At 49.5% G+C, this 23,972-nt stretch overlaps 1 protein-coding gene across 4 annotated transcripts in view; it reads right to left on the bottom strand.

Annotated features, from left to right (window-relative positions):
• Nucleotides 1–1,240: 1,240 nt before the first annotated feature.
• LOC142297136 (antileukoproteinase-like) overlaps nt 1,241–23,972 on the bottom strand; it is a 41,295-nt gene continuing 18,563 nt past the window's right edge. For 2 of the 4 annotated variants that reach the window (XM_075341411.1, XM_075341410.1), the window contains 2 exons: nt 19,702–19,841; nt 1,241–14,774 (listed from right to left, as the gene is read on the bottom strand). In XM_075341411.1, coding sequence (XP_075197526.1) covers nt 5,969–6,937 — 969 coding nt within the window. In that variant the 5' untranslated portion in view covers nt 6,938–14,774; nt 19,702–19,841 and the 3' untranslated portion in view covers nt 1,241–5,968. The remainder of the gene's footprint in view (nt 14,775–19,701; nt 19,842–23,972) is intronic. The other 2 variants (XM_075341412.1, XM_075341414.1) reach the window with 1 other exon arrangement.

Here is a 23,972-nt window from a genome sequence, read left to right as displayed (position 1 = left end):
ACTGTCCCCTAGGCTGTGTGATATTTAGCTGGAACCAGGGATTAGTGACCTTTCCAGCTATAGTCAAGGTGGCAAATACATCTTTTCACCAGAATATCGATAGAGTCCAGGTTTCATTGTACATACAGTCTGATATCAACACCTCCTGTGGTTCCAGAGGTAAGGCTAAATAAGGCATAGTCTTTGAAGAAAATAAAACTGTGTGTGCAGATCCAACAGTCTTTTGGCTTTTCTCCTTCCATGTCCTCAGTAAGAGAAATATGGTGGCGAATGAGTTTATTATCCCAGTCCGTATTTAAAAGTTCGCTCAGTGTCTTTGTTTGGCGCAGCAACCCTGCTACACCTAGCAGGATAATTAGCAAAACTGTCATTCTGCCGGTGGAGTGACCTTTTTACAGTGACTGGCGTGGATCCAGGTGGGCTTTCCCTCAAGTTTCACTGAGGTGGATGTGGTCAGCTGGACTTGGAATGGGCCATCAGAGCGTGGATCTAGGCCCTTCTCACGTGTCTGCGCACGACCACCCAATCACCTGGATTCAGTTGATGCACATCTGCACTTGCATTGGGATCTGGAATGGATGAAAAGACATGTTTATGCACCACATTAAGTCTTTCCTGTAAGGCCTGGACGTAGGCTGTCATAGTGCCGTGTTGCATCTGTAACACTTGTGGAAAGTAGAGACCTGTTTTTGGGGCACTACCAAAAATGACTTCAAAAGGAGACAAGCCTGTCTTTCTATTTGGAGTGTGTCTGACTGAAAAGAGTGCCAGGGATACGCACTCTACCCAATTCTTTCCTGTCTCTGCCATAGCCTTTTGAATTTTTAGTTTAAGTGTCCCGTTTAATCTCTCTACTTTTCCACTGCTCTGTGGATGATAAGGGGTATGGAATGCCTGCTCTATTCCCAGAGCCTGCATAATGTCCCTCATTATTTCTCCAGTGAAGTGTGTACCCCTGTCACTTTCTATGGCTTCTGGGATGCCATACCGACAGACTAGTTCCTTCATCAGTTTTTCTGCAGTTGTTTTAGCATTTGCACATTTTACTGGATAGGCTTCAACCCATCCTGAGAAGAGATCTACACATACCAGGACGTATTCATACACTCCTACCTTGGGTAGTTGTATGTAGTCTATTTGCAGTCGTTGACACGGTAGAGCGGTCTGGGTGTTGCTTTCTTAGGGACTTTTACTGTTTTACCTGGGTTGTGTTGTGCGCAGATAATGCAGGATTGTACGTGTTTGGAGGCTACGTAACTGAAGCCAGGAGCGATCCAGAAGGCATTCACCTGGTTACACATGTGACTTTTTGAGGCGTGAGTGGGGCCATGTGTTGCTTGTGCCATCATAGGGAACAGGGACCTTGGTAAACACAACCTATCCTTACTTTCCCATACTCCATTCGAGTTCAGCCCAGCTCCCATTTTCCCCAGTGTTCCTTCTCTGTTTGGGCAGCCTGATGCTGGAGGGATTTCAGGACATCCAGACTCACTGTGGCTGGGACTTGCTGGCTCCCTGCCACTATCCTCTGATCCCTAGGCCTCTTTGCCGCTGCTTTTACAGCTGCATCCGCCCTTCTATTGCCCGCTACCTCCAGTGAGTCACCTTTTGTGTGTGCTTTCACCTTAATGATGCCAACCTGGACTGGTAACATTAGTGCCTCCATTAACCGTTTTACCAATTCTGCATTTTTAATAGGCTTACCAGCTGACGTAAGAAAAGCTCTATTTCTCCAGATAGGGCCAAAATCATGACAGATCCCAAATCCATAATTTGAGTCTGAATAAACATTAATTTTCCTACCTGATCCCGCTCTACACGTCTCAATGAGCGCTGTTAGCTCCGCCTCCTGTGCGGACATGTGCGGCGGGAGTGGTTCAGCTCGGATTACCTCATGTGAGGATACTACTGTATATCCAGTGTAGAATCTCCCATCCAGGTGGTATCTGGAGCCATCTACAAAAAAACTCAAAATCTGCATTAGTAATAGGTGTATCATAGACATGTGGAAAACCTGCTGTCTCCTGACTCATCAGCTCTATGCAGCCATGCTCGTGTGTCATGTCAAAGTATTCATCCTCACTTGCTACCATTGTCACCAATTCCCCCTTTTCTGAATCTACTGGCAAAAGGGTGGCCGGATTCAGAACATTACACCTCTTGAGGGTGACATACTCAGGAATCAGAAGGGCACATTCAAGTCTGAGCTGTCTGGCCATAGACAGGTGTTTCGGTTGGACTTGCACAAGTATAGCATGAATGTCATGCGGGGAGTAAATTGTTAAGGGAAATGTCAGTGATCTCACAAGCTTTCCCTAGCAGTACTGCAGCAGCCGCTACAGCACGGACACACGTGGGTGACCCTCTGACAACTGGGTCCAATCGCGCTGAGTAGTAAGCTATTGGTCTTTGTTTGTCACCATGTTGCTGTGTGAGGACGGCTGTCGCATGCCCTCCCTGTTCTGTGCAAAACAAGGAAAATGGTTGATCGTAATTTGGAATACCCAGGGCCAGGGCAGATACAATGAGTAGTTTAAGGGAATGAAAGGAATCAATAGCTTCCTGAGTGAGGTCAAAGGGGTCAGATGACAGACAATCATAGAGGGGTTGCATCATTTGCGAGGCAGACCTTATCTAAGGCCTGCAGTATGACACTAAGCCCAAAAAGGTGCGCAGTTGCCGGTGGGACCTGGGTAAGGAGAGATTTTGGACTGCTTGTTTTCTCTCCTCAGTCAGGTGTCTCGTACCTTCAGAGATACAGTGACCCAAAAGGTTACCTTTTGCTTACAGTACTGTAATTTTTCACGTGAAACTTTGCAACCATTCTCTGCCAGAAAACACAGCAAAGAAATTGTGGCTTCCTTGCAGGACGTCTGGTCTGGACAGCAGAGCAAAAGGTCATCCACGTACTGCAATAGCATAACCTGTGGATGAGGCGGTTGCTCCAGAATTCCTGCCATAGCTGTAGAACAAATGGTAGGTGAATTCATTCCTCCTTGCGGGAGGACTGTCCACATGTTCTGTTTCCCCTCATGTGTGAAGGCAAAAATATACTGACAGTCAGGGTGTAGAGGCACAGAGAAAAATGCATTTGCCCAGTCAATTACTGTAAAACATTTGGAGGTCCCTGGGATTTGTGACAGTAAGGTATGTGGGTTTGGAACAATAGATGTTCCACTCTCAGTGACAGCATTGACAGCTCTCACATCATGCACCATTCTGTACGTGTCAGTGTGACGCCCTGGCACAGCCAGGTTGTCACATAAAGAGTTAATCCTCCTTGGTAATATGATCTCACACGGTGCAGCATGGCAAAGCACAGCCCCCAGTGTAAGGGAAAAGCAGAGGAGAGGGGAGGGGCTGGAGCAGAAAGTGTGAGGAGTGCAGACAGGACGGAGGTCTGGAGTTTAGCTCCCGGCTGGGAGTGAAGCGTTCTCCAAAAGGGCCGGGACAGGCCGTAGTGAGGAAGGGGCCAGAACAGGTAGCCGGAGCCGGGCGGTGGCCCCTCGGTACCTGGGTACCCGGATCACTACAGGGGAGTAAATTCCCCGTTCCCGGCTGAGGAGAAAGAGGAAGAGAGAGGAGAGAAAGGCACTTTGCTAAAGGGAAGGAAACAACAAGGGCTGCTGCACCGTGTGTGGGACTCTAACACCCCCGTACCAGAGGCCGCAGACACCGGCAATTCTTAGTTCACCAGTGACTCCGTGTGACTTTCTTGTGAGTACACCCTTGCCCTCGGGCATCGCACTGCAGCACTGCGCCCTGCTCCCTGCTTACCCCATCACCGGGCCCCAGGACAACCAACCCCCCTACCCACGGAGGGGACATAACAACTACGCTGCTCCCTGTCATCGCTCCCGGGATCCCCTTCCAGAGCAGCGGTGGTGTTCCACCATCACCACAGCCGTGGGTGGCGTCACGGACAATCTCCCCTAACAAATCCCCTTTTACTGTGGAGCCTGGGATCACAGACCGGGTCACGCCATCGTGATACCCACAGAAGTGACTCTGTGGCCCGGATCTGAGTACCCCTGGTCCCCGGGCGAAACATTTGGCGTCACGAACAGGATCGAACCCATCCAGTTACCTGGAGGAAGTGCGCCTTATTCTGGACTGTCAGCGGTGATCCGCTGCAAAAATCTTGAAATCCGCCATTTTAGCCGCCATTTTAGGTGCCAAAAACAACAACTTGGCGCCTTCTTCTCCGAGCGGTGGGCGCGAAAAAGAGGCTCCGCCCCCTGAGAACGCGGGCGGAAGTGAAGCTCCGGAGGACCGGAAGCGAAAAGAGAAACTTTAAAAGCTGCTGGAAGGACTGCTCCCGAGTACCAGGGGGGAGCAGAAAGAAGGAACCGCAGCTTATGTGACAAGGACTGTAAAGGCAGGGATGCCAGGACTCTGCCAGCATTTGGTTCCTGGAGAGGCCGCCGCAGCGATGCACCGACCCGTTACCCCTGTTACCGGTAGCGGAGCCCGCAGCACCTGTTGGGGAGGACCCAGACCTGGGGTCCCCAGGCCTCACCTTTGTCACCGCCCTGCCACCGGCCCCGGCAGTCCGCCCGGCCGCGACGGAGATGACGACGGCTCCGGCAGTCCGCCCGGCCGCAACGGCAGCGAAGTACCGGTCCCGTTGACCAATTTGGGGCTGGTCCTGGACTGGGGTCAAGGGGTGCTGCCTGGGTTTTAGGGGCAGCACCAAGGCTAGGTTGTTTGGGTGGGTGACTAAAGGACCCGTTACACAGTTATTATTAAAAGTGTTATTTGTGTTACAACGTTGAAGCAATGTGCATCCCGCTGTGGGAACATTGAAAAGGTTTAAAATGTTTTATTCTTCTCCAGTTTAATAAAATGTCGGTGCCTAGCCGGCCCGAGGACGGGCCGTGTTTTACCAGGGGGGTGTGTGACGCCCTGGCACAGCCAGGTTGTCACATAAAGAGTTAATCCTCCTTGGTAATATGATCTCACACGGTGCAGCATGACAAAGCACAGCCCCCAGTGTAAGGGAAAAGCAGAGGAGAGGGGAGGGGCTGGAGCAGAAAGTGTGAGGAGTGCAGACAGGACGGAGGTCTGGAGTTTAGCTCCCGGCTGGGAGTGAAGCGTTCTCCAAAAGGGCCGGGACAGGCCGTAGTGAGGAAGGGGCCAGAACAGGTAGCCGGAGCCGGGCGGTGGCCCCTCGGTACCTGGGTACCCGGATCACTACAGGGGAGTAAATTCCCTGTTCCCGGCTGAGGAGAAAGAGGAAGAGAGAGGAGAGAAAGGCACTTTGCTAAAGGGAAGGAAACAACAAGGGCTGCTGCACCGTGTGTGGGACTCTAACACCCCCGTACCAGAGGCCGCGGACACCGGCAATTCTTAGTTCACCAGTGACTCCGTGTGACTTTCTTGTGAGTACACCCTTGCCCTCGGGCATCGCACTGCAGCACTGCGCCCTGCTCCCTGCTTACCCCATCACCGGGCCCTGGGACAACCAACCCCCCTACCCACGGAGGGGACATAACAACTACGCTGCTCCCTGTCATCGCTCCCGGGATCCCCTTCCAGAGCAGCGGTGGTGTTCCACCATCACCACAGCCGTGGGTGGCGTCACGGACAATCTCCCCTAACAAATCCCCTTTTACTGTGGAGCCTGGGATCACAGACCGGGTCACGCCATCGTGATACCCACAGAAGTGACTCTGTGGCCCGGATCTGAGTACCCCTGGTCCCCGGGCGAAACATCAGGGGAACCTTTGGGCCCTTTTTTTTCTTGATTGGATACAAGGGAGTGTTACAGGGGGAGGACCTTTGTACTAGAGCCCCTGCTTGCACATATTCTCTGGTCAGGGCCATTGATTTGGCTGGGCTTAAGGGATACTGTTTTATCAAGGGGATTTCAAACACCAATCCCTCCAGTCCCTTCATGGTCACCAGTTTCCTAGGCCAGAGGCAAAGGAGGAGGGAAGGAAGGAGGAGAGTCAGTCTGCTCCCTCTCCTATTTGGGGTTTTTGCACTGTCTGGCGTAATGTCCATTCTGTCCACAATTCCAGCACTGTACAGTCGCTCGGTCACCTGGTGCCCTCCCTTTCTGCTTCCACTGTCTTCCTTGTGCTCTAGCATACATAACTGGTCGCTTGCATTTTGTCAGTTCAACCCCCTTAGCTACTTGCAGAAGGTCTGTTGGGTCCATGTTTCTCCACTCAGGTCTGGCTGTCTGTACTGCTTTTCGTAAAACCTTATTCATACCGTTAACGAATATACTCATCAGTATTTTGTCATTAAGGGAGGTTCTGACTTTGTACCCCACGTCTGCCCACTTCAGCTGTAACCTCCAAAAGTACGTCTCTATACTCCCCCCTTCCTGCTGTATTACGTCAGTCAGGGAAAGAGGGAAAGGTTGGTCTTCAGGGTCAGATAACTGTTTTCTTTCCTCACCATCAGAGTAATGTCCAGCTTCCTCCCCAAAACTCAATTCCTTCACTACCTCTGTCTCAGTGTCAGCGTCCTCTGTCATCACATGTGATCTGGTTCGAACAGGATTTAGTGCAATCTGCTTAGGGCGAGTAACATTACACGTAGCACAAGTACTTCTCCAGTCTGGGTTTTTCTGACTACAATGTTTACAAGTCCATTCATCTGGTCTGGGTTTCTGATCATGTGAAGGTGGGGCGGTAGCAGTCACAGTTTTTGCTCTTGGTGCATTAAAACATTTACAATACACTTTACATAACAATAATATAATAATACATCCCACTGTTATTTCTTTACATCCACAATGCTGCACCTCTTCCTTGAATCTGTGCCATTTCTTAACATCCAAACACCCACACTCTGGCATGTCTGCCTTTCTGAGTATCGGTCTGACATTTTTCACTGCTTCTTTGCCTTCTCTTTCTTGCACTATCTGTTTGGCTGTTTTGGATCCGGCTGGAGCCCCACACTGCACACTGAACAAGTTGCCCATGGCTTCAACTTATTCCCACACAGCCCACCTTTCTGCAAATGCCCTCTCAGTGTCCCTGAACCTTGTTAACAGGCCACACGTCTCCTGGCAAGTCAGAATGGGCTCTCAAGTGGTAGCAGGAAGGCTCAATCAGCATTCACTCTCACCTGCTACACTTGTAGGGCGTATTGGGAAGGGTTAAAAAACACCTCTCACCCAATAGACCAGATGACTAAAGCAGGAAGGACCAGGTGTGATAGTCCTCTCACCTGCTAGACCACCTCCATGTAAGTGGGAAGGCCACCATGCTCTCTAACCCACTTAGACCTGATGTGCAGTTGGGTACTTCATGCTGGTCCTTTACAAAGTATTCCAGCAACGAATGTAAACTAGAGTTAAACCAATACACCAATACAATCCTCAGAGCTGACTTTCTCACAGAGGGCAGAAAATCGCGCAGCTGTTCACTTGACCCCTCCCAACAGAATGTCAGCGCACAGTTTGTTTAGCAAGAGTCTTATCTCGTCCAGATTCAGCTTTCCAAAACACAATCCTAATACCCACTGGTATAATACACAATCCTAGCAGAAAATTGAGACTACTTATATACCTTCACAGCACTAATATTCTACTTTGCTATAAAACCTTCATCCCCATTTTGAGGGGAAGAAACACACAATATCTCACTATAAGGACAGATCCCAGGACCACTTGTCTTACTCATTCATTGATTCCAGAAACATATGTAACAATACACCTTCCAAGGGTTAACCTCACATGCAAATAAAATTATCTAAACCGCTCTTGATACTGATGGGAAAAAAAAAATACATATATCAGGTATCCACTCAAATACTCTATATGGCTATGCCCTGTGACATTTCACAACTGGAACATCTTTTCACAGTCAACAGTATGACCTATAACCATTAGACTTATACATACATATTATTTCACCAAGTCTCTTATCTCAATTTCTCATCACTTTGTTATTCAGAGGCTTCTCATCAATATACAACAACCTATTGCCTGCCTACTTTATCTAGGCATTAATATGAAACCACTTATGAACACAAATCCCTAGACCAGTGTATTGCCCATCAAAGATGCAAAGATGGCCAAAGTAAAACACAAAACACAGCAACACAGCAAATGCAATTATACAGAGACTGTCCCAAATTCCATGCTATGCAATCTATGCAATCAGTTAATAGACGGACAACAGATTATCTTCTTACTCTATATTTCAACTCCCATTCAGACATGCATGAAAAAACAATACTCACTGGCGATGCCAGAGTTCTTGAACCGTGTGTACAGCCTTACCCAGAATATTCGGGAAATCAGAGAGAGTGAAATAAAGTGTAAGAATAAAGCTTCTCACCTTGCTGCAGCTGAAATTTCACTGTCTCAAGAGTCCCCAAAACTTCTTCCGAATAGGCTGGTTGGCCACGGCTCCACGTTGGGCACCAAAAACTGTTGTAGCTGTTCTGTTTTGTCACAAGTCAGCTTATGGGATCACCAGTGAGGTCCTCTGAATTAGGCCTCTTCAGACCTAATCAAGATCGAGCGCTCGGAGAAAAAGATCTGCATCCATGTGGGCATGATCAATTTTCTGTTTATTTAACCAAAGTACACTTTATTTATACCATTTACAGATCAATGTGATATTGCAAATGAAGCTTCTAGCTGGACTTTACAAGTGGCTCATATGACCTTTAAGTTTTAGCAAAACAAAAATGTAGAGTCATGCATATGAGATAAGAAGAAGATAAGAAGAACATTTAGAGACAATAATAATCCTTGATCGTGTCTCTTATTCCGAAGGCTCTATAATGACTATGAACTACCACCAGATATACTTACTAATGAAATAAAATATCTTTAATAAAGAAATAGAGAAACCATTTAACCCTTCTATATCAAAACCAACTGACGACCTACCAAGCAAACTGCCTGTTGCGGTTACAGTGGTGGAAGTTGTGCGTGGAAAACCAGGTGTGACAGCTGTCCCCACAGTCCTAGAAGATGAAGAGCGCGCGGATGCACTGGAAGGGGCAGGCCGTGGATGGTTCTCTCCGCTAGGCCGCATTGCAGCACGGTGAGCTTCCCACCGGGACCTATGATATTTATTCATGTGACGATTCATGGAAGAAGTTGTCAAACTGCTGAGGTTTTGACCTCTACTAACAGAATCACGACAAATTTTACACATCACATAATTTGGGCGATCTTTTTCTATGTCAAAAAAGGACCAGGCTAGGCAAGGCTTAGAGGGCATGCGACCTGCTGAGGATGCAGTTGTAGACGTGCTACCAGTGCTCCGACTCTGTCCAGGAAGGCGCAAGGTAACTTCGTCGTCGGTTGCATCCTCCTCCACCGCCTCTGTTGACCTCCTCAAGTGCCTGACTGGGGGTTCACAGTAGGTGGGATCTAGAACTTCCTCATCAATTGTTGTGTTTGCACTCCCCTCCCCCTCAGACTGAGCCTCTTCTTGCCCTGACCGAATATTTAAGTTGTCATCCCAATCGGGTATCTGCGTCTCATCTTCATTAGTATGTTCCTCATTGTCTATAACCACAGGTGTTACAGTTTGTGACAAAGGGTCAACATTATGCTCAGAAACTTTGGTCCTCACGGCCTGAATCAGAGTCACAAAGGTTCTGGGCATCACTGCAGACCATTTCCTGGTCTGTACTCACTGTAGCTTGGGAGCAGACCTCTGATTCCCAGGCTATAGTGTGACTGAACAGCTCTGCAGACTCAGCCATCTCAGTTCCACCATACTGTGCAGGGCTGATGGAGACTTCAGAGCTGGGAGAAAGCAAGTTTGATTGGGATGACAACTCAGAGGACTGGTGTTTTTTGGATGCGGTACTTGAAGTGGCTGAGAGGGCACTTGTTGGACCACTTGAGATCCATTCAAGCATTTTCCTTTTTTGGCCATCATCTACCTTTGTTCCTGTTGTTCGTGTCCGTAAAAAAGGGAGCACATCGGATTGTCCACGGTAAGTAGTAGACATCTTACTTTTGCTGGTAGATGGTCTATCTTCAGCAGATGATAATGGAGCTTTGCCACCTTCCCCACGGACAAACCCTTTTTTTCCTTTTCCAGCACGCCTCTTCCCCTTTCCGCCAGCATCTGTCATTTTGCCACTCATGTTGATTGCAACAAGATTGTGCACTGAAAATGTGGTAGTAAAAATTGAGAGGTGGTGTAGATTGCAGCGGTGGTCTAGCTTTATTAACAGCAGAATAATAAAGAATAAATATCCCTGACAATGCAACTACGGCCCTTAAACTGGCAGCATAAATTGCTAGTATAATGGCTTAGTAACTATCAGTTTGAGTGTGCAATGCAGGCAGACGTGCTGTAAATATCTGTGCACTACTGGGACTATACAGAAGTCCAATAGCCACGTTTAGGATGCCACTAGGTTCACTCAGTGTTTGCTAGTATAATGGCTTAGTAACAATGAGTTGGAGTGTGCAATGCAGGCAGACGTGCTGCAAATGGGTGGAGATAAGGGGGGGAGAATGAATAATAAAATACTGATAGGGGTGTGTTATAAGACGCCGAATATTATGGAAGAGGTAGAGAATCTCCTCATAAAGCAAATTGATAAAGCAGCGAGTCTCGGAGAGGTAATTATTATGGGGGACTTTAACTATCCTGATATAAATTGGGGAATAGAAACTTGCAGTTCTAGCAAAGGAAATAGATTTTTGATAACAATGAAAGATAATTACCTGTCACAAATGGTACAGGACCCCACAAGAGGGGGAGCACTACTAGTGATAGGAAGCAAAGGGTGGTTATTAATGGTACGTACTCGGACTGGGTCTCAGTTCATAGTGGGGTACCACAGGGGTCAGTATTGGGCCCGCTTCTTTTCAACATATTTATAAATGACCTTGTTGGGGGCATGCGGAGTAGAATTTCAATATTTGCAGATGATACTAAACTCTGCAGGGTAATCAATACAGAGGAGGATAATTTTATATTACAGGGAGATTTATGTAAATTGGAGGATTGGGCTGAGAAGTGGCAATTGAAGTTTAATGTAGATAAATGTAAGGTCATGCACTTGGGTAGAGGAAATAACATTTATGATTATGTACTTAATTGTAGAACACTGGGTAAAACAGACACAGAAAAAGACTTGGGTGTATGGGTGGATGGTAAACTTCACTTTAGTGGACAGTGTCAGGCAGCTGCTGCCAGGGCTAATAAAATAATGGGATGTATTAAAAGAGGTATAAGTGTTCATGAATAAAATATAGTTCTGCCTCTGTACAAGTCACTAGTGCGACCGCACTTATATACTGTGTACAATTCTGGTCACCGATATATAAGAAGGACATAGCTGAACTGGAGAGGGTGCAGAGAAGAGCGACCAAGATTATTAGAGGAATGGGTGGGCTGCAATACCAAGACAGGAAAAACGAAGGCTTAGGGGGGATCTAATCACAATGTATAAATATATGAGGGGACAGTACAGAGACCTTTCCAAAGATCTTTTTACACCTAGGCCTGCGACTGGAACACGGGGGCATCCGCTACGTCTTGAGGAAAGAAGGTTTAATCATAATCACAGACGAGGATTCTTTACTGTACGAGCAGTGAGACTATGGAACTCTCTGCCGCATGATGTTGTAATGAGTGATTCATTACTAACATTTAAGCAGAGCCTGGATGCCTTTCTTGAAAAATTTAATATTACCAGTTATGTATATTAGATTTTATGACAGGGTATTGTCAGGGAACTAGTCTGATTGCCGGATGTGGAGTCAGGAAGGAAATGTTTTCCCCATTGGAACTTGTTTGCCACATTGGGGTTTTTTTTGCCTTCCTCTGGATCAACATGTTAGGCTACGGGTTGAACTAGATGGACTTAGAGTCTCCCTTCAACCTTAAAAACTATGATACTATGATACTATGAAATATCTTTGCACTAGTGGGACTATACAGAAGTCCAATAGCCACGTTTAGGATGCCACTAGGTACACTCAGTGTTTGCTAGTATATTGGCTTAGTTATAATGAGTTGGAGTGTGCAATGCAGGCAGACGTGCTGCAAATATCTTTGCACTAGTAGGACTATACAGAAGTCCAATAGCCACGTTTAGGATGCCACTAGGTACACTGAGTGTTTGCTAGTATAATGGCTTAGTTACAATGAGGTTGAGTGTGCAATGCAGGCAGACGTGCTGCAAATATCTGTGCACTACTGGGACTATACAGAAGTCCAATAGCCACGTTTAGGATGCCACTAGGTTCACTCAGTGTTTGCTAGTATAATGGCTTAGTTATAATGAGTTGGAGTGTGCAGAGGACAGGAGGGTACAGTGCCAGGGTTGTGGGGCTCTGGGTAGAGGAAAGGAAGCCTGCCTTTCTATCCCTCCTAATGGGGAAATGCAGCGAGGAAATCCCTGACCTTAGCTACACAGACGCTGTCATCTTGTGTAGCTGTTAAACTCTGTTTTCAGGACCTGTCACCTATGGCTCTGACCCTGCCGGTACGAGCCCTTAAAAGGACTAATAGAAAGTGCTCTCCCTAAGCTGTCCAGCGCTGTGGATGGAGCGCATACAGCAGTATCGGCGATAGGACTCAGGACGGAGCTGCGCCAGTGATGTCTGACACCAAGGACGCAGAAGGCAGATAATGGCGTGCTGGAGGAAAATGTCCGGATTTATAATGCAGGGACATGTGACATGGACATCCTATCACACATGCCGTTGCTTCTCTGGCTAAAAGTCCACTTAGCTGTGTGTGTGTCTGGGATTGGCTGACATGCTGGCCCACCCCACTACACGCGCGCGCTTAGGGAAGGAAGACAAGGAAAAAAAAAAAATGGCGATTATCCATACAGCAGTGATCTGAAGGCGCTGTTCCCGCACACTATACACTGAAATTTCATAATAGTGTGAGTCACAGAGTGACTTACACTATTACAGCGGAAAGCCAGCTAGGAATTAGCTGTTTTTTGTGCTGCTAGAACCGTTCTCGAACGTATCTAGAACTATCGAGCTTTTGCAAAAAAGCTCGAGTTCTAGTTCGATCTAGAACAGCCCCCAAAATCTCTCCAGCCGCGAACTGGAGAACCACGAACCTAGAACCGCGCTTAACTCTAGTGGAGAGTAGTCAGTCTAGTGTTGACAGCAGGAGTGTGAATGTGGAAGTGAAGTGACACCCTGACTCGAGTTAACGGTGACCTGGTACCCTGGAGGAGTGGTTGCCGGTGGAGTTCTACCGGAACTTCACACAGACGGGGTACAGGACCCTAGGACAGGAAAGAGTTTCAAGCCGACCTGTTAACACCTGCACAGCAAAGGGGACCATCAAGGACCTTGCTGACCCTAAAGAATCCGAAGACTCAGTAGCAAGGGAGAACCAGGGACAGGACCAGGGACTCCAACCCCACAGGGTTCATGCTACTGTCAAGTGGACAGAAGTGGACAAACCACAGAACGGGGACTCCCAGTGTTCTATACCATGGGGACCCACTTACCAGAGAAAGGTGCAGGGGAAGAAAGTACCAGAGAAACAAGACTGGCACTTGGACAAAGGGGACCTGGAGGGGAAACCAGTCGGCCTTGGGGCACCAGTTACCATCCTAAGAAAGTGAGTAAACTAGTTGCACTGAGTACTTGTGAGGACTACCTTCTTCTGACGCCCACTGCACAAACCACACGCTGGGGAAAAACCCTACTAAAAATCGACCGTCCAGTTGTTCATTGTTCCAGAGGCAGCACACATCGCTCCGTGTGACACCCCGGGAACAATGAACACAGCTTACCTGCATCCCGCCGGCAATGCGGAATGAAAAAGGTGGGTGGGATGTTTACGTCCCGCTCATCTCCGCCCCTCTGCGTCTATTGGCCAGCTGCCATGTGATGTCGCTGTGACGCCGAACGTCCCTCCCCCTTCACAGCGACGTAGCCCGGGAGGTAAGTGCGTGTGACATGGGGTTAACGACTTTGGGCGCCACGGGCAACTAATTGCCCATGATGCACAAACGACGAGGGCGGGTGCGATCACTTATGCGATCGCACGAGTTATCGTCCCCTGTGATGCCTGCATTAGCCGCAACACCGCAAGTGGTGTCACGTATCAACTTTATTCAACAATTCCCTGTAAATATCCCCATTACAAAAAGGGCCCAGGGCACGGAACCAGATAACAGTCACCACCGTGACATTACCAAGAGAGACACTGCCCGGAACCGAGTACCCCATATCCCTGGGTGCTACAATAGCCTCTGCAGGGGATTGGGAGCTCATTACAAGAAGATGCAGCTCTGACACCAATGATCACAGATCGAGAGTTTGTAACAATTAGATAAGAATATTTCTATATGTTCAGCTCTCCTGACACGTGACTTCCTCATGTATAGAGGTGTGACCCCTCTTGTCTCTGGAGATAGCTGGCTGCTGGTGTCCTCCTCTTATTTGGGTGCCACCGATCAGAGACTACGTAGTCAGGAAATATCCAGGACAGACGATTGTGCCCTCTGTCATGTGATGTGACTAGTGGGTAATTTCATGATTTATTGTCGTCAAATCTAAAAACCTTTCACCAGACCCGCTAATGCCCTGAATACACCGCGACTAGACACAATAGTCCTGGTGTACTCATGTTTATTCAGTTCTACAGATCCACAAAAGACACTAGGAATCTTAACATCACAATGATGGGAATATCACAGACGATCTACTATGGCAGGGACACGATGGGCCCACAGAGGATGATCCACCAGACGTAGGATCTACAGATCTGCTCCACATCCATGGGTCTTCTCTTTCTGTTTTCCTCCCAAGGTCTCTGCCGTCTTCACTCTTATCTCTAGTCAATGATCTGATGGAAGATAACATAATGGATCAAGTGAATTCACTTCTGTAAATACGTTTCATTTTTTCCAATTGGAAAAGAAATCCTTTGACAATATCTTCTCTAATGCGGCCTTCACACGAGACGACCGATCGTGCGATGCATCATCGGGGTCACAGTTTTCGTGACGCACATCCGGCATCGTACATGACGTCGTCTCGTGTGACACCTCCGAGCAACGCAGTATCGCTCACAAATCGTGAGTCGTGTACTCGTCGTTTACTTTTAAAAAATCATTTATTTATCCTGGTGCAGGTTGTTTATCGTTCCCGTGGCAGCACACGTCGCTCCGTGTGACACCACGGGAACGATGAACACAGCTTACCTGCATCCTGCGGCACCTGTAGGCAATGCGGAAGGAAGGAGGTGGGTGGGATGTTTACGTCCCGCTCATCTCTGCCCCTCCGCTTCTATTGGCCGGCGGCTGTATGACGCTGCTGTCGCGGGCGGAGAAGGGGACGCTGCGCTCTCCCACTGCTCGGGTCTGGCTGCTGCTGCTGCTCGGTGGTGGCTCGAGCGGTGGGCCGGATCCCAGGGACTCGAGCGGCGTTCCTCGCCCGTGAGTGAAAGGAGGGATGGTTTGGTGTGGTTTAGGGATATTGTCCGTGACGCCACCCACGGTTGTGGTGAGATTGTGACACCACCGCTGCTCTGGACGGGGATCCCGGGAGCGATGACAGGGAGCAGCTTGGATGTTGGTTCTCCCCTCCGTGGGTAGGGGGTTTGGTTGTCCCGGGGCCCGGTGAGGGGTAGGGAAGTATGGCAGGCGGGTTACGGGGCCTGGTAAGGTGCAGGGTCGCGGGGGCAGCGCTGTGCTGCACGGCACAGTGGTACTCACTCAGCCAATCATGAACACAAAGTCTCTGGTAAAACAGACGGCTGGATGGACGGGTCCCACAGACGGCTGCGGTGTTTCTCCTCCCAGCAGGTTGATGGTGACTGCCTTTCCCTGCACCTGTGTGTTGTGTACGGTTCCATTGGATTCCCACCGGTAACCTGCTCCCCAGCTTTGAAGGTTGCTGGAGGAGCCCCTTTTGCCCGAGGGCTCTGGCCCTGGGAACTGTAGCCTTGGCGGTGACTGTGTTTCCCTCTCTCGGTTGGACTGTTGCCTTCAATCGGGACTTGGCTGCTGGGAAACCCTGGAGGTTCCCTTCGCTAACGGATTTGACAATTTCAGCGGCGACTCCTAGCCTTGTCGGGGTCCGTAAGCCCTGCCGGTTGGTGCTGGCTTCTCTTTGCGTACCAGTCCGGTACCGCCGGGCCACCGCCCGTCCACGATCCTTACGACTAGCTCCAATAGGCCTCTCCTGCAGACGGTCACCACCGTCTGCCAACCTTGCTGTACCGTCCGGGCCACACACCCGGACGCAGTCAGTCTCCTCTACTACCACATCTCTTCACTCCTACTCCACTCCTCTCCAAACTAATCTGATCTGCTTTTCCCGCCTCCAGGACCGTGAACTCCTCGGTGGGCGGGACCAACCGCCTGGCCCACCCCTGGTGTGGACATCAGCCCCTGGAGGGAGGCAACAAGGGTTTTTGTTTGACTTAGGTGCGCCTGACCGGGGTGTACGGTGTGTTGGTGTAGTACCTGTGACGTCCTTAAGGAAGAGGATGTTCGCCGCCCACAGCAAGGTTGCTCATCAGGTAAGTACGTGTGACGGTGGTTAAACGACTTTGTGCGACCCGGGCAGCGATTTGCCCGTGACACACAAACGACAGAGCGGTTATGATCACTCGTGCTATCGCGCGATAGATCGTAACGTGTAAAGGCCGCATTACAATAAACAGATCAAAAAATGTTCTCCCAATTGTTCCAAGGGATCATGAACATTTTGTTTCTGCCGTGTTACTATTCCTTCTAAGCCTTGCTGCAAAACATATTTGGTAATTCCCACATTTATTAATGTAAGAAACTATAAAACATCACATTATTTTTATTGCACGGATAATGGCATAAATGAAAAATTACAAAATAGATCCCCTCACCTCCCCAAAAAGTGTGTGAAGTGATTGGGTAAAACATATTAAAAAAACATGTCTATAGATATATGCAACAATCTATAAACACAATGCCTTAAATTGACACTCAGGAACTTTTTTTTCTAAGCTACACCCCCAAACATAACTGTTTATTATTGGGATTATATTTAAAATATCATCACAAAGTAGAAGCATTTGTGACGTGGAAAGAAAATGATACCTGGGGTTGTGAATACTTTATACATATAAACCTGTAATTTGCATCTGCAGAATGTTGAGGGTTGTTGTCCTGCTGGAAGGTGAACCTCTACCCTGGTCCAACGTCTTTCGCAACCTCTAGCAGATTTTCCTCCAAAATTGACCTTTAATTTGCTTCATCCATCCTCCCATCAACTCTAACTAGCTCCCCTGCCCCTCCTGAAGAAAAGTCTCCCATAGCAAGATACTGCTTCCACCATGTTTGATGATGAGGATGAGGAGTTAAGGGTAATGTGCACTGTTAGCGACCGGGGTTCCAGCTCCTCCTAGCCAGGCCAACGTCTGGCACCTGGGACGGGTACAGGAGCCCAGCTCCACAGCGTGACCTGTCCTGTCACCGCTGCTCACTGCACAACTACTACTACTCAACTCAACTGAACTGACATCTCTGCCCTCCCTCTTCCATCCCTCCATCTGGGTGGCCCTATTCCCCTCAGGCTGCCCAATGGGTGGCTGGTAGGTGTGGTGCAGAGTGTTCCACAGGATTTTTGTTTACTTGTTGGTAGCAACACCAAATTGACAGGACCCGCAACCAAGGAGGAGCAAGTACCATGCAGAAGGGCAGATAGCACGGCACCCTTGTGACGACCTGATAGGCCAGGGCGTCACACTGTGATCTCTGCTCGTCCTATGGACAGAGTCTCCTCCTGAGCTGTGATCTTTTCTCGTCCTGTGGACAGATTCTCCTCCTGAGCTGCGATCTCTGCTTGTCCTGTGGACAGAGTCTCCTCCTGAGCTGTGATCTCTGCTCGTCCTCTGGACAGATTCTCCTCCTGAGCTGTGATCTCTGCTCGTCCTGTGGACAGATTCTCCTCCTGAATTGTGATCTCTCCTCGTCCTGTGGACAGATTCTCCTCCTGAGCTGTGATCTCTGCTCGTCCTGTGGACAGATTCTCCTCCTGAATTGTGATCTCTCCTCGTCCTGTGGACAGATTCTCCTCCTGAGCTGTGATCTCTGCTCGTCCTGTGGACAGATTCTCCTCCTGAGCTGTGATCTCTGCTCGTCCTGTGGACAGATTCTCCCCCTGAGCTGTAATCTCTGCTCGTCCTGTGGACAGATTCTCCCCCTGAGCTGTGATCTCTGCTCATCCTGTGGACAGAGTCTCCTCCTGAGCTGTGATCTCTGCTCGTCCTGTGGACAGAGTCTCCTCCTGAGCTGTGATCTCTGCTCGTCCTGTGGACAGATTCTCCCCTGAGCTGTGATCTATGCTCGTCCTGTGGACAGATTCTCCTCCTGAGCTGTGATCTCTGCTCGTCCTGTGGACAGATTCTCCTCCTGAGCTGTGATCTCTGCTCCTCCTGTGGACAGATTCTCCTACTGAGCTGTGACCTCTGCTCATCCTGTGGACAGATTCTCCCCTGAGCTGTGATCTCTGCTCGTCCTGTGGACAGATTCTCCTACTGAGCTGTGATCTCTGCTCGTCCTGTGGACAGATTCTCCCCTGAGCTGTGATCTCTGTGGCTTCTCCAGTGACCATGGGCCTCTTGGCTGTTTTTCAAATAAATTGTCTAACTGATGAAACACATTACTGGGAGTCATAGAAAAAAAAATATTAAGTACATGTGCAGAATAAAATCAAATAAAAAAGGTTACTGCAGGAAATATAATGAAACATCTGCGTATACGAGGCCACGTTTGAGCAGGAAGGTTAAGTATTAATTACAAGCACAAGCAAGGAGAACAGTTTGAAAACCATGTAAGACAAGCACCTGGAGAAAGGATAAGCACATGATAGCTACCACCTGACCCCCGATGCACGTTTTGCACAACCGCTTCTTCAAAAGCATCAGAAAGAAGCCATTGTGCAAAGGCACATCCGGGGGTTAGGTGGTAGCCATCATGTGCTTAGCCTTTCTCCAGGTGCTTGTTCAGTGTTCTCTCTGCTTGTATTTAATATTCAACCTTATTGCTCAAACGTGATGTTGAATTTTTTTACCTCTGAGGGAGATAATGCTTTGATTTATCTTATTATTGTAAAGGTTTGGTCCATTCTTATTACAAGCTGAACATGTACTTTCTTTCTGTGTGGACTTTCATATATTTGGGACACACATTAATCTATTAATCAGAAACCACTGGAATCTCCTCTGCAGTATTTATTTTTCTGCTTGATTTTATTCTATACATGTATCTAATGAAGATAGATTTTTTCTGTATGTTAATTGTTGGAGGTGTTCCTGTATATTGGCTTTTTGCTTCTCTCATCAGTGCTCTCCTTCTTGGGATGTCAGTTTTGGTGAGCTCCATGTCTTGGTGGCGTTTCAGTTGAGCTGTAATCCTTTTATTTTTGGGTGATGGATTGATAACTGCTGCTTCTATTATTTGCATCTCCTGATGGCCTGTCATTATTGGTGTTGCAAATTCAATGTTGAGGACTTACAGGGTTTCTTATCTTCTTTTTTTTACCATTGATTTATACAACGTTTGTTGAAAGTTCAGTGTCCACTTAAGAAGAGAATTATTGAAGATATATGCTGAGAAAAGCTGAAAAAAGCTGAAGAAATTCTGCCAATACTGCTTGATAATTCCCAAACTTTTTGCAGTTAGTCTTTTCTTATGTAATTTATATACACAGGTTTCTTTATTTGGGGGGGTGGGGGTGGATAATCTACTATGCACAGTCCCTCTAATACGACAGAGCATGTTACTTACAGGATAGGTGCACTTCTGCTGACAGTCCTCTTCACAGCACTTCTGACTGTCAGGGCACTCATAGTCATTGTCACACAGGGGGAAATATCTTAGTTCACAATCTGGTTTTGGGTATTCTTCTGGGCAGTTGCCAAGTTTAACTGAAAGACATCAATGAAGAAAAGATAACATAAAAAATGATTATCAGGTTTATCATCATCTTTGAAAATTCTTGCATGTATGTAAATACTGGGATAAGTATACAGTAATTAACAAGGACCAGCATGGGTTTGCAGCAAACAAGTCCTGCCAGACTAATCTCCACTTCAACAAAGCATTTGATAAGGTATCCTTATTAAAAAAATTACCATTTATGGGATTTTCAAAGCTATGGTTAGGTGGATTAATAAATAGTTCAGTGATTGTCCTAAGGGTCGTAATGTGATGCCCTGGACTAGCCAGGTAGTCACAGGTAGGCCCTTGCACAACACCCGTCCTCTAACAAGGTGTCACCAGCCAACCTTAAAACCCTAGTCACCTCCCTCAGGGTTTGATGGGCACACCAGGGGGCGTGGCCAGGCGGTTGGACACGCCCACCGAGGAGTTCACAGGTCCTGAGACAGGGAAAACAGGTAGTTGGAGATGAGTTTTGGAGTTGGAGGAGTGAAGGTCAAGTGCAGACCAGGTCCAGGTCTGCCGCAGTCTAACACCAGGTGTCTGGGTCAGAACCCAGTCACCTCTGGCTAGGAGGCAGACGGTGGCCTGCAGGAGCCAGGAAGATGGCTCGGTGGAACCATAAGGGACCGGGACAGGGTAGTGGCCCGCCGGTACCGAACAAGGAAACCGACTGGAAACCGGAGCACAAAGGGGGGTACTCAGACCCTGAAACTTGGTCCTGAAACTACCGGATCAAGTTAATTAATTGATTGAGGTCTGGACTTTAGGTCCTTTCCCACCCAAGTCCCGACTAAAGACAACAGCCCACCGACAGAGATAAAAAGCCACGGGCCAGCGTCTGCGGGCAGATGGGCTCTCCCAACATACAAAGCGCTGGGCAGCAGGCTACCGTTGCTGAAGCACGGGCAGTCCATAGCTACACACAAGGTGCAGGAGAAAGGCAGAGACCACCAACCCGAGTGGGGGACCAGATGCAGCCGGCTGCGGGCACTGACCACCATTATCTTGGTTTACCAGAAACTCTTATGCATCTATCATAGTGAGTACAACTGTGCCCTCGGGCCGTGCACCGCCAAGCACCAACATACCATACCCAACGGGTCCCAGGGCTATCACCCTTGCCGATAGAGGAGTTAACACCTTTGCTGCGCAACACCTTCCCTGGGTGCCTAGTAAACAGCAGCGGTGGTGTCCACATTTACCACAACCCGTGGGTGGCGTCACGAACTTAAACAATACTACGACCCCGGCCGTAAACCTAACCCCTTCAAAGCACCAGCCCCTTTCAGAGCGAAGTGACCCCGGGTCCGGAGGCGCTCAAGCCACCCACAAACGAGCCCGGACCCGAGCAGCTCAGCTGCAGCCGAGCCCGGGGCGGTACACATCGACTCTTCTGGCATCACTAACAGGATACTTACCTAATCACCTACCTGGTGAAGTGCGCCTTAAAGTAGAAGTCAGCGGTGACCGGTTGAAAAATTTCAGAATCCACCATCTTGCTGCCATCTTTTGGCGCGAAGATTCCCGCCAAAGCCTTCTTCACCGCGAAAAGAGCGTGAGAGTTGAAGCCCCGCCCCTGGGAACTGAGCCGTGCAGAAAAGCGAACAGACAAAAAAGTGAAACTGCTGAGCAGAAGAAGCGAGTGCCTCGAAAAGACCAAGGGGGGGGCTGGTGAAGACTCTGTGTCATGTGACCGAGAAGATAAAGGGCAGGGACTCCAGGACTCTGCCACCCGTTTGGATCCTGGACTCCAACAGTGCACCATGTCAGCCCCGTCTGGCAAACCCGCAATCCCGGAGCCCGCGCCTGGAACAGCGGTGTGGGTGGAAGCCCGGACGTTGCTGATGTGCTGCCACTTGCAAGCCCAGGTGCGGTTTCTGATGGAACTATGGGTGGCCGATATGGAGGAGATAGCTGCGGCCATGCGAGTGCATGAAGTGGAGGCAAATTTTGGAGAGCGGGTAAGCGACCCACGCCCCTGTTTCCCTGAGGGACCGGCCGACGTGGCTGAGGGACCTGGTCTGCCCCTACTCTCCATGTTGCTTCCCTCACCACCCGTGCCGGTTGCCGCTGCTCCCCCGCTCGGTCCGCTGCCCCCGACACCGGCAGCGGAGTCCGTCCCATCCGCCTGCGAGAACCCGCCTGTGGAGGCAGCCCACGGACGGCCGATCATACGGCCTGCACCGATCCCGCTTCCCTGGAAGAGGTCCCAAGGGAGGTGCCCGTTCCCGGTGAAAACCCGCTGGTCCCGGAAGTAGCCGCACCCCAGCTAATCCAGGCCCCGGCAGTCCGCCCGGCCTAGATGGAAGCACCTGGTGACCGGAAGGAGGTCCAGCGGGCAAAGCTGGCCGCTCCCACAAACCAGGCCTCGGCTGAGGCATCGCGGGGTTGCCACTGCGAGGCAGTACGGCGGGCCATGACACAGCGGGGTCCCCCAGTGCAGAAGGTGCCGGTCGTATACGGCACAGGGGAACTCTGGCTGGGCCAAACACCCGCGCAGAGGGAGCAGGCAGACGCTCCGTATTGGGAGCGGAAGCAGCGCCAGCTGGGCCGGGAGATCGCGGCACGTGAAAAGCAGAAGGCAGAGGTGCTGGCCCAGATGATCCAAGAAAAAGAGAATCTCCACACCACCACCTATCGGGTGCGGGGCCCGACCTTCAAAGGCCAAGTCCACCAGTTTGACCCTCAGTGTGGATGGGGGTTCATCTACGAGCCCGGCCTGGAGGCTGAGATCTTTGTCTCCCGGAGGGATGTGTACCCCCACCTTCCAATGGGTCACCCGGACCGTGACCTAGAGCCCGGTGAGCTTGTTACGTACACCCGGCACTGCGGGGAGAGGGAATGGTTCACCCTCGATGTGAAGAGGAGGGTGAGCCGCAGCGTCCCGAGGCGCCCCCAGTCCCCTCCTCCGCCGTATGAGTCAGAAGAATACGAGTAAGGGTAGCGTTTCCCGGCTACCATGTGTCCCGTCCCCGTTGGGACTTTGCTGTTTTCACTCCCCCATTTATACTATAGACAAGGCCGAGAACTGGCAGGCCACCCAATAACTTTTGGGCTTTGTAAATAGCCCCTGGACCACCTTTTCATGTCTGCAGTCTCCGGAGAGGCTGGTTGGAGGAAGGGCCTGCGGCAGAGTAGGCCGGGGTCCAGTCACCATGGCAACCGGTGACAACCCTCCGGGGCCAGTGGTCCCCTGGACGTGTGGCCTCTGAGAGACTGCCGGGTATGGAACTTTGTACCCGGCCTGTTGTGGGCAATACCCAGACCTGAACCCGTTTCCTGGACTGAGGAAAAGGGGTGCTGACCTGTTTCCTAGAGGCAGCATCAAGGGGTAGGTTTGCTTGGGTGAGCAAATGAAAGGACCCGATCCCGTTCCCATTTAATAAAAGTGTTTTTTATTGTTTGCAATGTTAAAGTAACATGCCTCCCGTAAGGGATGATCCTTAAAATCTGCTTAAAATGTAAAAAGTTAATATATTTGTATATGTATATTTTCCCGTTTTATCTGTTTCAGTTTTCAAAATAAACCAGTGGTGGTTGGACAGCCCGCGGACGGTCTTATTAAACCAAGGGGGAATGTGACGCCCTGGACTAGCCAGGTAGTCACAGGTAGGCCCTTGCACAACACCCGTCCCCTAAAAGAGTGTCACCAGCCAACCTTAAAACCCTAGTCACCTCCCTCAGAGTTTGATGGGCACACCAGGGGGCGTGGCCAGGCATTTGGACACGCCCACCGAGGAGTTCACAGGTCCTGAGACAGGGAAAACAGTTAGTTGGAGATGAGTTTTGGAGTTGGAGGAGTGAAGGTCAAGTGCAGAGGCAGACCTGTGACCAGGTCTGCCGCAGTCTAACACCAGGTGTCTGGGTTGGAGCCCAGTCACCTCTGGCTAGGAGGCAGATGGTGGCCTCAGCTTGCAGGAGCCGGGAAGACGGCTCGGTGGAACCGTAAGGGACCGGGATAGGGTAGTGGCCTGCCGGTACCGAATCGGGGAACCGACTGGAAACCGGAGCACAAAGGGGGGTACTCAGACCCTGAAACTTGGTCCCGAAACTACCGGATCAAGTTAATTAACTGATTGAGGTCTGGACTTTAGGTCCTTTCCCACCCAAGTCCC

Source organism: Anomaloglossus baeobatrachus, chromosome 3, assembly GCF_048569485.1.
Source record: "Anomaloglossus baeobatrachus isolate aAnoBae1 chromosome 3, aAnoBae1.hap1, whole genome shotgun sequence".
In the NCBI taxonomy this organism is placed as follows: Eukaryota; Metazoa; Chordata; class Amphibia; order Anura; family Aromobatidae; genus Anomaloglossus; species Anomaloglossus baeobatrachus.
The sequence above is the reverse complement of the archived record's forward strand: the minus strand, read 5'-3'. Positions and strand labels throughout refer to the sequence as shown.